The 18,208-nt window shown below is 31.5% G+C and overlaps 1 protein-coding gene across 1 annotated transcript in view; it reads right to left on the reverse strand.

Annotated features, from left to right (window-relative positions):
• Positions 1 to 13,359, reverse strand: part of LOC142222621 (fatty acyl-CoA reductase wat-like) — a 44,219-nt gene extending 30,860 nt beyond the window's left edge. Inside the window, exon 1 of the mRNA XM_075292861.1 lies at positions 13,073 to 13,359. Within this exon, the coding sequence (XP_075148976.1) occupies positions 13,073 to 13,154 (82 nt within the window). The 5' untranslated portion in view covers positions 13,155 to 13,359. The remainder of the gene's footprint in view (positions 1 to 13,072) is intronic.
• Between the last annotated feature and the right edge of the window lie 4,849 nt (positions 13,360 to 18,208).

Below are 18,208 nucleotides of genomic sequence, written 5' to 3' on the forward strand. Positions count from 1 at the left end.
TGCAAGGCGGGCATGCTAACCATTGCACCACGGTGGTGGTGGGTATTTAAGATTCGGCCCGGGTATTTAAGATATTTTATACTTGTTTTACTTCACGCTAAAAAATTTTCGAATGGATCTATATGGCTCATTCGCAGTACTATCCGACCTACATCTATAATCGATACTTGTTTCAAGCTGATAGATTGTTTTGTTCGGATGTTAGCGATTTTAACAGACGGACATCGCACAATGGTTCCAAATTGTTTTTGTTTTAAGAATTCTGCAACTTTGGATGAAGATTTTTATTTGAGTGAAAGCTTAGGTGTTTTCCTGTAAGTTTGTGAGTCTACGGGCTGGCCTTTTATGTAAGCAATCTATTTTGTATTTTCCATTGATCAAATAATAATTCAGTAACTAGTTTTGAAAAAATTAATTATTTTATTTCATTCTTATGTATTACTTCCTCCAATTAATTACTAATCTAGTTCTACATTACTATTAGAATAGATGATTTTCTTTGAAATTCTATTTGTTTAGAGCTAAATATATTATAAAAATCCCATTGATTAATTATATATAATTTTACATGTGCCATATACAAATATTTTCCTAGAATATATTGACGTCAACTAAATGTAGCTTTCCATTTGAAATAAGGGTATAAAAGTAATGTGAAAATACAAATAATATTTTGCAAAATTTTATTTTACAAAAAATATATTTTCAAAGAAAATATTGTCTAAACTTTTGGCCTGTTCCTGTATATCGAACGAAAGGTTTCTTTCGTATTCCAAACGAAAGAAAATTGATTTTTGTTCTTCTATTTCGAAAGGCAAGTCACTTCATATTTTGTTGTCGAGTAATAAACGAACATATACAATAAGTATCAAGAAAAAAGTAAAAACATTGTTAACATTTGACTGAATTCTCAGGCCAAAAATTTGAAAATACTCATTTTGGATAATCAATGTATTCTCCTACAAACGAAACGAACTTTCAAAAATAGAAAAACCCAAATTCATACGAATTCGAGTGACTGCCTTTCTTTCGAATGAGTTTTCGTTCGATATACAGGAACAGGCCATTTATTTCTAATGAAAAATTTACCAAAATTTTATTTCTATTGAAAATTTGGTGAACATATTATTTCTATTGAAAATTTTGTCAAAAATTGTATTCCTATTGAAAATTTGGTCATAATTTTATTTCTATATAAAAAAATTTGTCAAAATTTAATTTGTATATAAATTTTGACAAAATTTTCTATAGTAATAAAATTTTGATAAAACTTTAAACAAATAGAATTTCAAAGAAAATCATCTATTCTAATAGTAATGTAGAACTAGATTAGTGATTAATTGGAGGAAGTAATACATAAGAACGAAATAAAATAATTAATTTTTTTAAAACTAGTTACTGAATTATTATTTTATCAATGGTAAATACAAAATACATTGCTTACATAAAAGGCCAGCCCGTAGACTCAAAAACTTACAGGAAAACACCTAAGCTTTCACTCAAATAAAAATCTTCATCCAAAGTTGCAGAATTCTTAAAACAAAAACAATTTGGAACCATTGTGCGATGTCCGTCTGTTAAAATCGCTAACATCCGAACAAAACAATCTATCAGCTTGAAACAAGTATCGATTATAGATGTAGGTCGGATAGTACTGCGAATGACTCATATAGATCCATTCGAAAATTTTTTAGCGTGAAGTAAAACAAGTATAACATATCTTAAATACCCGGGCCGAATCTTAAATACCCACCACCACCGTGGTGCAATGGTTAGCATGCCCGCCTTGCATACACAAGGTCGTGGGTACGATTCCTGCTACGGCCGAACACCAAAAAGATTTTCAGCGGTGGATTATCCCACCTCAGTAATGCTGGTGACATTTCTGAGGGTTTCAAAGCTTCTCTAAGTGGTTTCACTGGAATGTGGAACGCCGTTCGGACTCGGCTATAAAAAGGAGGTCCCTTGTCATTGAGCTTAACATGGAATCGGGCAGCACTCAGTGATAAGAGAGAAGTTCACCACTGTGGTATCACAATGGACTGAATAGTCTAAGTGAGCCTGATACATCGGTCTAAGACCTAACCTAACATAACCTAACCTCCCTAATTTATTTCTTCGGCTGGTGGAATATGTAGTTTTTATCCACTGAAATTGGAATCCTAGAGGTATTTTAGGACCACAAATATTTCATTCGAATATGGTGTGTATAGAGTTTATATACAAATTTGTCAAAATTTAATTTGTATATAAAGTTTTATCAAAATTTTATTACTATAGAAAATTTTGTCAAAATTTATATTTTATGCAAAATTTTATGAAACTTTTATTTCTATAGAAAATTTTGTAAAAATTTTATTTATATAGAAATTTTCTAAAAATTGTATTTCTGCATTGTTGTTGTTTTTCTTTATTTCAGCTTAAAACCATACATTGACTAAACTACAAGTGTAGCTTAACCAACAAAATAATGTTTGTCAAATTTATTTGGGCAAAGCCCTATAGACTGCAAGATGGTTGGATGGACGCACGTTTCGGAATTACCACATTCCTAATCAGCATCCTCTACTTGCAGCAAAACTATCAACCAATTATCAGAATAAATTCAGGCAGTTCAATAAACCCAAGGTGAACCACACTTCACCTTCCGAAAAAAATTTGTCAAAATTTTATTTCAATGGATTTTTTATACCCTGCTCCACACTGTGGAACAGGGTATTATAAGTTAGTGCATATGTTTGCAACACCCAGAAGGAGACGAGATAGACACATGGTGTCTTTGGCAAAAATGCTAAGGGTGGGCTCCTGAGTCGATATAGCGATGTCCGTCTGTCCGTCTGTCCGTCTGTCCGTGAACACATTTTTGTAATCAAAGTCTAGGTCGCAGTTTTAGTCCGATCGACTTCAAATTTGGCACAAGTATGTGTTTTGGCTCAGAATAGATCCCTATTGATTTTGGAAGAAATCGGTTCAGATTTAGATATAGCTCCCATATATATATTTCGCCCGATGTGGACTTATATGGCCCCAGAAGGCAGAGTTTTACCCTAATTTGCTTAAAATTTTGTACAAGAAGAACAATTAGTACTATAGTCAAGTGTGCCAAATTTTATCGAAATTGGTTCAGATTTAGATATAGCTCCCATATATATCTTTCGCCCGATATGGACTAATACGGTCCCAGAAGCCAGAGTTTTACCCCAATTTGGTTGAAATTTTGCACAGGGAGTAGAATTAGTAGTGTAGTCAAGTGTGCCAAATTTTATTGAAATCGGTTCAGATTTATATATAGCTCCAATATATAGCTTTCGCCCGATTTGCACTCATATGACCACAGTGGCCAATTTTTTGCTCCGATTTAGTTGAAATTTTGCACAGGGAGTAGAATTAGCATTGTTGCTATGCGTGTCAAGTTTAGTTGAAATCGGTTCAGATTTATATATAGCTCCCATATATAGCTTTCGGCCGATTTACACTCATATGACCACAGAGGCCAATTTTGTGCTCCGATTTAGTTGAAATTTTGCACAGGGAGTAGAATTAGCTTTGTAGCTACACCCTCAAAAAAAAATCGCTTCTTTAACATATGTTCCAAACATATTTTGCAGGAAGCACATATATTATTGGATACTGCCGAAACATTAATATGTTTGTTTTATGTGAACATATTATATGTTTGGAAGCATTTTGAGCCCAAAAATATTATATGCTTGAAGAATTTTTCCCAAAGACGATTGTGTTCATTTCCTAACATACTCGTAATTTTCACTTCCACGAAATATTTTAGTTCTTGGCACCTTTTTCTGTAATACAAATAATGTTGAAGAAATTATTCACTTTTATAAATTATTTAAATTTTACCTTGCGCCTGCACGGAGAATCGAACCGAGGACCATACAGTTTGTAAGCCAACACACTATCCACTGGGCTACGTAGTTGTTATAGTCACCAGCAGATAATTATCGTTATACGTTACATTTATATAGCATAGTTTGCAGCGCCCACGAGCCCATGCAAACATAACATTATTTAACAGAAACATACATTTGTTTGCCACGTGGAGCAGTGGTTAGCATGTCTGCCTTGCATGCAAAGGGTCGTGGGTTCAATCCCTGCTCCGACCGAACATTTTTTTTTTAATTTACACATTTATATTTATACTATATTAAATTTTTATAATGAAACTTCGAAATGTGGGTTATTAAAGATTTAAAGTCAGTAACAGTGCTTGATATAAACGAAATTGACTGATTTTTGGATAAAATATTATTTTTTTATTGCAAAAATAGCAATTTTGTAAAAAAAACTGTTTTTGGTACAAAACTTTAAAATTTGGAAGGAATTCAAAAACTCTAACAAAAGAAGAACGTGGAGTCGAGTATAAACATGCATAAATAATTTTATAATATAAACATAAATTTATTTAGGCGTGAACAGTTTTTTACTTGCATCTAACACCATCCCTCTAAAATGCCTTTTATTTTTCTTTAATAATTCATTTTAAAGAAAATAAACTTTTAAAATTGTTTTAGCTGCAAAACTCGAACTTAATGTCCGCTTTTATATTTGAAGGTGTCCGTCAACTCCTCGTGGACTACTTATTAATAAAGAGGAACTAAACTTTGTTTTTATACATTTTACTGTGTAATTTGTCACTATTTCCTCCTTATTTCATTTTACTGTCCCAACTCTAAAAAGAGTATAGTGCCCTTTCCTTATTTTTATGAAGACCCCTGATTTCTTTTAACGAACCAAGAAAAAAATTGTGCCCATAATGCCAAAATGATAAACAAAACACATGTCCACACATACATAACATAAAATGCTGCTCTCAAGGCGAAAACATATGCTGTTTGTTTTTCAAATGTCTATTCGCTTGGTTCCGAATGTCTATAATTTTTATTCAAATTAAATAATATTTAGACTTAAGCATATCAAATTTTTGGCCTTATCATAAAACAGTTTTCCGAAACAACATACAAGCGGTTTCACAGAAATTGTTCTCTTTTGATTCTTTCGCTGTGTTATGTTGATATCTTTTGTCAACTCTCCCGGTTTCCATCTCTATTTCTTTCTCTATACTCTCTCTGTCGCTTTGAATAAAATATCACAACATATGTATGTTTAGTCGAAATTTGTAAATTTATACATGTTTGCATTCACACATATGATTTTTATGAAACATTCATGCCCCAAACATGATATATTCTAACATATTAACATAGATGTCCCAAACATTTAGTGTTAGTTTACGAACATTACATGTTTGCACTTAAATATATTGTGTTTTAAAATTGTGCCCGAAACACATTTTGTTTATATCGGAACATATGAAAAACATATTTTTCTAAGAGTGTATGCGTGCAAAATTTGGTTGAAATCGGTTCAGATTTAGATATAGCTCCCATATATATGTTTTTCTGATTTCGACCAAAATGGTCAAAATACCAACATTTTCCTTGAAAAATCGCCACTGCTTAGTCGAAAAGTTGTAAAAATGACTCTAATTTTCCTAAACTTCTAATACATATATATCGAGCGATAAATCATAAATAAAGTTTTGCGAAGTTTCCTCAAAATTGCTTCAGATTTAAATGTTTCCCATATTTTTTTTACTAACATTGTGTTCCACCCTAGTGCATTAGCCGACTTAAATTTTGAGTCTATAGATTTTGTAGAAGTCTATCAAATTCTTCCAGATCGAGTGATATTTAAATGTATGTATTTGGGACAAACATTTATATATAGCCCCCAACACATTTGACGGATGTGATATGGTATCGAAAATTTAGATCTACAAAGTGGTGCAGGGTATAATATAGTCGGCCCCGCCCGACTTTAGACTTTCTTACTTGTTTTTTTCAAAATTTTATTTCTAAAAATAATTTTGTCAATATTTTATTTCCATAGATAATTTTGTCAAAATTTTATTTCTATAGAAAATTTTGTCAACATTTGATTTCTATACGAGTTGTAAATTTTGTCAAAATTTTATTTCTATGGAAAATTTTATTTCTATAGAAAATGTTGTAAAAATTTTATTTTTATGGGGAATCAGTTCAGTATAATAAATAAAGTTTGCAATAATAATCTTTTGTCACAAGGTGAAGAAATTTATTCATAATTATCATCTCCTTAAAATACATTAGGTTTTTAAAATTTATTTTGTTTTTTTTTTTTGCCAAAAACGGTATTATTTTCCAAACAAAGTTAGAATGCTATTGTTGTACCGCAATAAAACAGTATTTATAAACGCATTATCAAACCTTACAATATGAACCATGAACATTTAATCGTAATTAAAATATAATCATGTACTTTGTGGTAGTTTTCCGTTAAATATTTCCTGTTTTGTTTCGAATTTGTTGTAATAGAAGTTTCACACATACATGCAAAGCAATTAATGCATTTATGCAGTTCAGTTATGTAAATTATTTAAAAGATTTAATTTGTAATGGGAACTTGTTGATTACTTCAATCTTAATCAAATGGTGCAAACAGACGTCAATTGACAGTAAGGTGAGACTGTTTTTTTGCCAACAGATAATGAACATTTCTGGTTTATGAAACCTATTTGCTGTTTCTAGAAATTTACTTTCATTCTTTGTAAATATGTAATAACAATTTCAACAAGTTATAAGGTATGCTAAAGTATAATGTAGGCTAAATGGAACATTTTTTATAGGAAATTTGATCACTTATTGTGCTTTATTTATTCTCCAATAAAGGGTGCTTTTTTAGCTGTATCTCTTTGGCAACCATGAATCGTTTTACGAACGAACAACGCTTGCAAATTATTTATTATAGATTAGGTATAGTGGCAGCCCTATATTTCAGGCTCACTTAGATTATTCAGTCCATTGTGTTACCACAATGGAGAACTTCTCTCTTAATACTGAGTGCTGCCCGATTCTATAACAAAGGACCTCATTTTTAATTTTCCTATAGCTCTTAAAAAATCACCCTTTTTATTAATAGAATATTTATTAATATTTGAGTAGATCTCAATTACAATGTAAAATCATTTACTTTCATTGATTGTATTCAAACAGCTGACGTCAGTGTTGCACATTATTTACATGTTCGGAATAGACGCGATTTGTGTTTACTTTTAGAACTTTAAGACTTGGCTATTGAGTTCTTAGAAAATGGTCTATCCATTAACGTTTCCATTCTGGTCCAATCGGAACGAAATTGGTCCATAATATTTTTAATTTTTAAATTTTGTTTTGGTCCGATGTTGGGACTAAATGGAATTTAGTTCATAGGGTATCGGTTTATATTGGGGGCTATATATAAATATAGACAAATATGGATCAATTTTTACATTCTAGTTAGAGTACATATTATAACATCACGTACGAAATTTCAATCGGATCGAATGAAATTTTCCAAGAGCTCTATATTTAATTCTGGGCCGATATGAAGAAGCCATGAAAAATTTCTATATGATAAGACTGTCCAAACAATGGTAAAATTTTGTGTTATTACTAAATATTTCGTTTTGGATAATTTATGGATAAGTCGACTCTTTTGGTGATACTTTCTGGCTGGTGTAAGATTGTCTAGGTTAGGTGACAGCCCGATGTATCAAGCTCACTTAGACTATTCAGTCCATTCATTGGTGAACTTCTCTCTTATCACTGAGTGCTGCCCGATTCCATGTTAAGCTCAATGACAATTGACCCCCTTTTTATAACCGAGTCCGAACGGTGTTCCACATTGCAGTGAAACCACTTAGAGGTGGGCATGCTAACTATTGCCACGGTGGCTCCCAAGATTGTCTAAGGTTGATACGATAAGTAGGAAGTTTTTCTTTGAGCGGAATCCCACGAAATTTTGAAGAAATTCCCGGTTTCCCAGGTATGAAATCGAGAAAAAAATCATGTTTATGGCACTTAAATACATTTTATATATTATATATTGTTGGTCAAATTAATCACAATAAGTAGATATTGTGAATTGAAGAAACATTTTTTTTATAAAAAAAAAACTGTTTATTTCTATGAACAATAAAAAAATGCTCAAAAAAGGTGAGTATTAAATTCGAGTTTAGCCGCTAAAGTGAAAACTAAATCAGCAAAAACAGGCATAAAATTATACATATTTGTTGCAAATTTTATTATAACTTGATGGGAAATAGCCCAAAGTAAATTTCCACAAAGTTTGTATTCCTTTAAATTGATTATTAAAGAAAAGTAATCGTGAAACAAGTATATACGGCTGTAAGTTCGGTAGGCCGAATCTTATGTACCCTCCACCATGGATTGCGAAGAAACTTCTACTAAAAACTGGCATCCACAATCGAATCGAAAAAAGCCGTATATAATTCAGTTTGACAAAATTTTCTATAGAAATAAAAGTTTTGACAAAATTTTCTATAGAAATAAAATTTTGACAAGATTTTCTATACACTCAAAAAAATGTTTACTTGGATCCAAAGATTTTGACATTCCCTTAAGGATTTTGGTATTGATTCCGAGCCAAAGATGCGGCTTCTTTAAAATAAAGAAATTTTTTAGAGTCCTATCTGGCTTTAAATATAGGACCAATAAAATTAGAATTAGGATACAGATCTCATTTATCAAATTTTCATTCTCTTTTCGCGGTTTATTAATAAAGGTACTCACGTACGAACAAATGCCAGTTTAAAAATCCAAATTATAACGGATACTTCAAAGAAAAAAATGTTTTCTTAATTCCAAAAAAAAACTTTAAACCAAAGACGCTAAATCCTCAAAATAAGTCTTAGCCTATATTTGAAGCGTTTTTATCTTAAATCTAATGTTTCAATATTTGTGTCCTAAATTTAATGAAAAAAAATTTGAAGTAAAGATTAAAAATTTTATTTTAATTAAAATGTCATTATTTTAAAGAAATTTGTCCTTAATATTTTGTAAATTTCGAATCCTAAAATTGAAGATGCGTAATCTTTAATATCCCGTAAATATTCTTTTCAGTGTAGTAATAAAATTTTGACAAAATAAAATATTGGTAGATTATTTTTGGAGATATGGGCCAATTTTTGTGAGATTGGCGATCGGCTATATACAACTATAGACCGATATGGACCACTTGTTGCATGACTTTTAGCGTCATATATTTACTAGTGCATTGTACCAAATTTCAACCGAATGGCTCCTCCAGGAGGTTCCGGAGGTCAAATCTGGGGATCGATTTATATGGGGGCTATATATAATTATGGATCTATATGGACCAATTTTTGCATGGTTGTTAGAGACTATCTAATAACACCACGTACCAAATTTCAACCGGATCGGATGAATTTTGCTCCTCTAAGAGGCTCCGGAGTTCAAATCTGGGGATCGGTTTATATACGGGCTATATACACGCAGAGAAGGAATATGATCACCTCAAACATGTTTCAAGAGCAAAATGTTATTTTTGTATGGTGACCATGTAACATGTTTGTCACTAAAATGTTATTTTCTCGTCAAATATAATCTGCTTGCCGAAATCAGATACATGATTTTCGAGAAAATAACATGGTTGCGAAAACCATGTTACATGGTCACCACTCAAAAATAACATTTTGCTCTTAAAACATGTTTGAGGTGATCATATTCCTTCTCTGGGTGTATAATTATGGACGGATATTGAACAATTTTTGCATGGTTGTTAGAGACTATCTAATAACATCACGTACCAAATTTCAATCGGATCGGATGAATTTTGCTCCTCCAAGAGGTTTTGGAGGGCCAATCTGGGGATCGTTTATATAGGGGCTATATATAATTATGGACCGATATTGACCAATTTTTGCATGGTTGTTAGAGACCATCTAATAACACCACGTACCAAATTTCAACCGGATCGGATAAATTTTGCTCCTCCAAGAGGCTCCGCAGTTTAAATCAGGGGATCGGTTTATATAGGGGCTATATATAATTATGGACCGATATTGACCAATTTTTGCATGGTTGTTAGAGACCATCTAGTAACACCACGTACCAAATTTCAACCGGATCGGATAAAGTTTGCTCCTCCAAGAGGCTCCGGATTCACCGAATCGGATGAATTTTGCTCCTCTAAGAGGTTCCGGAGATCAAATCTGGGGATCGATTTATATAGGGGCTATATATAATTATGGACCGATATTGACCAATTTTTGCATGGTTGTTAGAGACTTTCAATAACACCACGTACCAAATTTCAACCGGATCGGATGAATTTTGCTCCTCTACGAGGCTCCGGAGTTCAAATCTCGGGATTGGTTTATATAGGGGCTATATATAATTATGGACCGATATTGACCAATTTTTGCATGCAAATTTAAACCGATATCGACCAATTTTTGCATGGTTGTTAGAAACCATATGGTAACTCCACATACCAAATTTCAGCCGCAAGCCAAATCTGGGGATCGGTTATATCTAATAATGGGCCGATATGGAGTGATTTTTGCATGTTGTTAGATATCATACTATGACACCATGTACCAAATTTCAGCCAGATCGGATGAAATATACTTCTCTTAGAGGCTCCGCAAGCCAAATCTGGGGGGTCCGTTTAAATGGGGGCTATACGTAAAAGTGGTCCGATATGGCCCATTTGCAATATCATGCCACCTACATCAATAACAACTATTTACGCCAAGTTTCAAGTCGATAGCTTGTTTCGTTAGCGTGATTTCAACAGAAGGACGGACGGACGGACATGCATAGATCGACTCAGAATTTCACCACGACCCAGAATATATATATATACTTTATGGGGTCTTAGAGCAATATTTCGATGTGTTACAAACAGAATGACAAAGTTTATATACCCCCTATTCTATGGTGGAGGCTATAAAAATGACGATTTTAGCGACTAAACTCGAATTTAATACCCACCTAAATATAGCATACATTTCTAAATCACATAAAAATATTTTTATTATGCAAAAAAACTGGAAGTTGTTCCATACAATTTCTATTTAAGAGTATCCCGGGATCCCCCCTCATTTTTTTCCACTTCCGATGAAGTTATTTTGGATCAATCTTAGAAAATTTGCCATTTAGCCTTTTAAGGTCAGACTTCAATTTTACACAATTAAATGTCACAAAAAAGATAAGAAAATCACCAAAAAAATAAAACAATAATAAATATAAAATTAAAAATTTCATTTGCCTGTTGGTTTTTTAACTTCCACGGAAGTTCTTTTTTTAGAAGGTTTTACAAATTTTCAATTTTTCATTGAGTTAAAATGGAAAAAATACACCAAAAAAGTGAACAAACCATGAAAGAAAATGTAGGTTTATTTTTGAAAATGTTAACTAAAATAGTGTTCTAATTGCAAAATGTTACAAATAAGTTTGTACTTTTTGTCAAATTGAAGAAAATTTAATAAAAATAATAAATTTATTTCAGTTGTTTAGAGAAACTTCATACGTTGAAGGAAAAAATTAATTTATAAATTGTTGAAATGTCTTTAGCCCCATACGAAAATTAGTAAAATTTACTCATTTGAGCGACTTATGAACTCAATTTAATTTTTAGTAAAATTGTGTACTAAATTTTTATACAACTTTTTTTTTCTTATTTTTAGTTCACGTTTTTAAAGAAAGCAAATAAGGAACTTGTACCCACATTCGACAATATTTAACTAAAATCAACATATTTTTATGAACTAAAATAAAGTTAAGTTGTCATTAGCGCTACAATGTCTACACCCAGAGAAGGAATATGATCACCTCAAACATGTTTTATGAGCAAAATGTTATTTTTGGGTGGTGACCATGTAACATGGTTTTCGCAACCATGTTATTTTCTCGGAAATCATGTATCTGATTTCGGCAAGCAGGTTATATTTGACGAGAAAATAACATTTTAGTGGCAAACATGTTACATGGTCACCATACAAAAATAACATTTTGCTCTTGAAACATGTTTGAGGTGATCATATTCCTTCTCAAAAATTCTCAAAAAATTTTTTGAAAAAATATTTGATAAAAATTTTGATGCCGGTGAGATTTGAGTCTGTGTTTTTAGTTTTTCATATATACTAATAAAGAACATCTCGAGAAGTAGTTATAATGTTATGTCTTACGATCATATCAGAAATATTTGAATTGCCGTTTTAACGCTTCGTATTCTATGGCGTTTTTGGCTGAGTGTGCTTATGCATTCTGTAATGATGCCAACAAACACAAATTCCACCAGCAGACGCAGCGAAAAATTTTTTCAATTTTTAAAAATTAGTTAATTAGAATATAAAAGTATAATTAAAAATTGTGTTAAGAATAAAAAGTGAAATTGGCAAAAAAAAAATATTTTTCCGGATCACAAGTTGGTGATACAAACTACTTTTTTAGATTTTTTTGTTGCTGGGTAATTATATGACCACCACTGTAGATTTTCGTGCATTATTATCGGTGTATATCGCATTTCTACGAAATTTTTATTATCACATTTATATTCACATTTCTTATAGTTTTCTTTTCAATATCAAATAAATTGTTGAAATTAATTTGCATATTATTGCTATATCTTTGTTCTAAAATTAACTGGTTTGTTAAACTAATTGGTATTGTTGTTATTCATATTTATTTTGTGTGCGATGATTTTCATTATGTATTATACAATATACTACGTATAAATAATTAATCACTTTATTATATTAGTTCAACAAGACGGTCAAAATATTTATTTTCATTTACCCGCCAATAAGCCTGATGTTTCAACGATACCTTTTTATTAATATTATTATTTTTTTTTTCTAATCAGAAAATATTTATGAAGACACATTAATTTTCTCATCATTAGTAATTATTTAGTAGTTAGATGTTTTTATAGCCATTTGTTGCATTTTTTTTGGTTTGATTTATCATTGTTTTGGCTTTTATCTTTACTAATAATAAATCTGCAAAAATTGTTTTCGAACTTGTTTATAATTATCTTTATAGTATTCGAATATTATTTTTCTAAAGTTTACGTCACACAATTTTAGCTACTTTGTAATTTGTTTTATGACATTTCCTGCATTTTGTAATTTCCACAAAATCCTAATTATATTTATTTATTTAATATTTTATTGTTTTTTTTTTTTTGTTTGATTTCACACACACACCTTTTCCCAGAAATCCAGTGCCTCCAGTAAGAAAAACATTTTTATCACGGAAAAAATTTTGAATATTTGAATCCATTTCCATGGCCTGCAGTTTTCACAACAAATCCTTTTTAATCAATATTTGTTTTTTTAATAAAGTTTTTGTTTTATTAGTATTTCTTTCTTCAAACTTTTACACTAAAAGCGAATTATGCAATTGAGAAAAAACACTTGCGCATGTGCTACGTTTGTAAGTGATAGTCAAATATGAAATAATCCGTTCCGCAGTATGCGAGCAAATAAAAACCTATTTTCAAATGCTAACGGCTTTTATATGGCTCAACCAAAATCAAGCTTAGTTCGTAATTGAAACTGTGTTTGAAATGGATGTGTGCAGAAAAAATGCTCAAATGCTTTTGCAGTCAATACTAACCATCGTCGTTGGCTTTGTACACTCGGTCTACGTCCACTTATTCATCGATTCACTCATTCATTCATTGAATTGGGATACACAACGCGAAAGCGAAACGCTCTAATGAAAGTAAGGACGGGATTTTTGCAGAATTTTCTTCCCTCTCCGTAGACAATGATCGAATTCATGACGTAGACGTAATAAGATAATATGGAAGTATAATTTCAGCAATGTCTAAAGGTAAACTGGGGTAAGGTAGCACTTATATGAATGCCATATAATAATTAGTGGTTATAAGAAATAGGCCGTCTACTATCCGCCCGTTGCACTATGGGGGGAAATTGCAAAACAATGGCAAAGAATTAAATTTTCAATATCAAAAATTATTCGATATTCCAATTGGAATTACTTTAGAACATCTTGGAAAGTATAAATCAAAAGTAAATTGAAAACTTGGCAACCCTGTTCATGAGCAAAGATGCTGTCATTGTTTACCAAAATTTTTGTGTGATCAAGGAGAGCAAAAATTGAAAACTTTCGTGCTTAATTTTTTCCGCAATAAAAACGACGAAGAGTTGAGGAAATGAAGTGGGAAAGCCACAAGAGAACCAAAATAAGGGTCCTATGGCCAAAAATGGGCGATACAGATATATGGGAGTTATATCTAAATCTGAACCGATTTCGATGATATTTCACAGGTATAGCTAGTACTATAGAAGATTAAATTTTGCCAAATTTGAGTAAGTTCGGTTAATAAATAAAAGTCTTATAGTCAAATGTAGGAAATTCGGGCGATACATATATATGGGAGCTATATCTAAATCTGAACAGAATTTGAGAAAATTTTTGCACACTTCAAGGTACCATAAATAAATACTTTGTGTTAAATTGGAAATTATCGGGTTAAAGGTAAGCGCAACATCTCACTTGTCGTAATCGGGCATATGTATATATATGGGGACTATATTTAAATGTGACCCGATTTTTTCCAAATTCAGCAACGTTCGTCTTTTTGCCAAGAAAACACGTTGTACGAAATTTCATCAAGATCAGTTAATTCTGCAAACAACAAACTCAGACCGACGGAATTAGAATTAGACGCCGAAGAAAGTGAGTTTGAAGGCTAATGGGTATATTTTTTAATATTAATTAAATAAATGGAGAACTGGCTTCTACATGTTCTGGGGACTTGACATTTTCTTAATAAGGAAAATAGGCAAGCATAAATTAATTATTATTAATTATTATAATTCTGACCCCTTTATAGTTACGCACCTGAGGGTTTCAAAGCTTCTCTAATTGGTTTCCCTGCAATGTGGAACGCCGTTCGCACTCGGCTATAAAAAGGAGGTCCCTTGTCATTAAGATTAGCATTGAATCGGGCAGCACTCAGTGATAAGAGAGAAGTTCACAAATGTGGTATCACAATGGACTGAATAGTCTATGTTAGCCTGATACATCGGGCTGCCACCTAACCTAGCCCCCATATAAACCGATCCCCACACCGAAAGAATTCTCTTAGTTAATTTTACGAAGAATTCTTCATTAACTATTCTTCCTGAATTCTTCATTAAAATAACGAAATTTTCATTCATTTTCGTAAATTTTACGAAGAAAATTTTACGAATATACGAAACTTCAACGAAACATTCTACATTAACTTTTCTTCGTAAAAAGTTCGTACTTTTAACGAAACTTTCTTCACATTTCATGAATTTTGTGAAGAAGTTTTTACGAATATTTTACGAAACATTCTGCATTAAAATTTCTTCATAAAAAGTACGAAACATTTTCTTTGAAATAACGAAGAAGTTTCATTGAAGTTGTAAAATTTCCGTTCGCAGCATTAAATTGTCTTTTATAATGTGCTTGAGTGTATTCCTTTATTCTATTTTTTTATGCAAGTCTATGCTACTTCTCATTTGGTTGATAGCGCGCTATGAATAAAAGTGAAGCAATAAAACTAAAAATTATTCAAAAACTTAAGATGTAAAGTAGTGATGTCATTTTTCACACTTGCAACTACAACCAAATGCACTTTCGACTATAATTTTTTTTTCTAAATGTTCGAACATTTTTCAGAAAAAAGTACGAAATTTTTTCATAAAAAGTACGAAAATTTTTCATAAAAACTACGAAAATTTTTCATAAAAAGTACGAAACATTTTCATAAAAAGAACGAAATTGTTTCATAAAAAGTACGAAGATTCTTCATAAAAAGTACGAATTTTTTTCTTACAAACTACGAAAATTTTGGAAGAACTTTTCTTCGTAAAAAGTACGAAATATTTCGTACTTTTAATGAAAAGTTTCTTTGGTTGTAAAACAATGACAAATTTCGTACTTTTAACGAAATTTTTCGTTCTTTTTACGAAGAAAATTCTTTCGGTGCATATTTGGCTTGCGGTGCATCTAAGAGAAGCAAATTTTATCCGATCCGGCTGCAATTTGGTACATAGTGCTAGTATATGGTCTTTAACAAACATGCAAAAATTGGTCGACATCGGTCCATAATTATATATAGCCCCCATATAAACCGATCCCCAGATTTGGCTTGCGGAGCCCCTAAGGGAAACAAATTTCATCCGATCCGGCTGAAATTTGGTACATGGTATAAGTATATGGTCTCTAACAACCATGCACAAATTGGTCCATATCGGTCCATAATTATATATAGCCCACATATAAACCGATCCCCAGATTTGTCATCCGGAGCCTTTGGAAGAGCAAAATTCATCCAATCCGGTTGAAATTTGGTACATAGTGCTAGTATATGGTCTTTAACAAACATGCAAAAATTGGTCGACATCGGTCCATAATTATATATAGCCCCCATATAAAGCGATCCCCAGATTTGACCTCCGGAGCCTCTTACGGGAACAAAATTCATCCGATCCAGTTGGAATTTTGGTACGTGGTGTTACTATATGGTCTCTAACGACCATGCAAGAATTGGTCCATATCGGTCCATAAATACATATAACCCCATATAAACCGATCCCCAGATTTGTCCTCCGGAGCCTTTGGAGGAGCAAAATTCATCCGATCCGGTTGAAATTTGGTTCGTGGTGTTAGTATATGGTCTCTCACAACCATGCAAAAATTGGTCCATATCGGTCCATAATTATATATAGCCCCCATATAAACCGTTCCTCAGATTTGATCTCGGAGTCCCTTGTAGAAGCAAAAGTTATCCGATCCGGTTGAAATTTGGAACGTGGTGTAAGTATATGACCGCTAATAACCATGCCAAAATTGGTCCATATCGGTCTATAGTTATATATAGCCAATCACACAAAAATTGGTCCATATCGGTTCATAATAATGGTTGCCACTCGAGCCAAAAATAATCTACCAAAATTTTATTTCTATATGAAATTTTGTAAAAATTTTATTTCTATAGAAAATTTTATCAATTTTTTTTTATAGAAAATTTTGTCAAAATTTTTGTTCTATACAAAATTTTATTTCTATAGAAAATTTTGTCAACATTTTTGTTCTATAGAAAATTTTGTCAAAAGTTTATTTCTATAAAAATTTTTGTCAAAATTTTATTTCTATAAAAAATTTTGTCAAAATTTTATTTCTATAGAAAATTTTGTCCAAATTTTATTTGTATAGCAAATTTTGTCCAAATTTTATTTCTATAGAAAATTTTGTCAAAATTTTATTTCTATAGAAACTTTTGTCAAAATTTTATTTCTATAGAAACTTTTGTCAAAATTTTATTTCTATAAAAAATTTTGTCAAACTTAATTATATACATATTTAATCGGCCTTTTTTAGTTTAATATATACCACGTATGGACTACCTTGCAATTTAGAAGACGGTGTTAGGAAGTTTGAAGATACCTTGCCATCGGCAAGTGTTTCCGCAACCCAAGTAATTCGATTGTGGATAACAGTTTTCAGTAGAAGTTTCTACGCAATCCATGGTGGAGGGTACATAAGGTTCGGCCTGGCCGAACTTACGGCCGTATATACTTGTTTTTAGTTAATTTTTTCTTCTCCTTTTAACCGTGAACTGCGGTTAAAAAGTACAACAGGGCATTTAATGTTCCTAGTTTTAACAATGGTTTGTGGAAATCTCAAAATGTGGAGTATAATTTAGTTGAATTTTCGCGCGAGATAGTTCATTCTTGTTATAAAACAGTTTACTTTTTTTCTGTATAGCTAGCATCTAAACGAGAAAATCTATTGGCTTAATATTAAAGATTATGCAATCTAAATATTAGAATACGCAATGTACATAATATTCAGGACACTTTTCTTTAAAAAAAAAAAACAATATAGTACATCTGACATCAAGCAAATACAATTAACATGGTATTTTTTTGTAAACACTGTCCAATATGGTCCTATCGAAAGGCAAACGAAGACACCCAAAGTAAGTAACAGTGATACAACCAATATTTGTAAATTTTGCGAGGGCGTTGTAGTAGATTTTATTTTGGCAAAACATAAACACTTAAAACAGAGTTCATTGTATCGTCAAGTTTATGCTGTGTCTTACAAATATGGCATAAGCAAGAAATTGATTATGGTTATTAGTTGATGAACAGACCTAATGTCCATTTATAGATTTTATTTATCTTTATTACAAAATTCGATGAGAAAAGCGAAAGTGGTTATTTTCATAGTTTGACAAATCTAAGATCGTTATATCATGTTCCCTACAAAGCAAAGCAAGGTCATAATTATACAAGAAAATTAAATATATACTTTTTTTATTTTTAATAGTTCTA

The sequence above is a fragment of the Haematobia irritans genome, chromosome 1 (assembly GCF_050003625.1).
Source record: "Haematobia irritans isolate KBUSLIRL chromosome 1, ASM5000362v1, whole genome shotgun sequence".
Classification (NCBI taxonomy): domain Eukaryota; kingdom Metazoa; phylum Arthropoda; class Insecta; order Diptera; family Muscidae; genus Haematobia; species Haematobia irritans.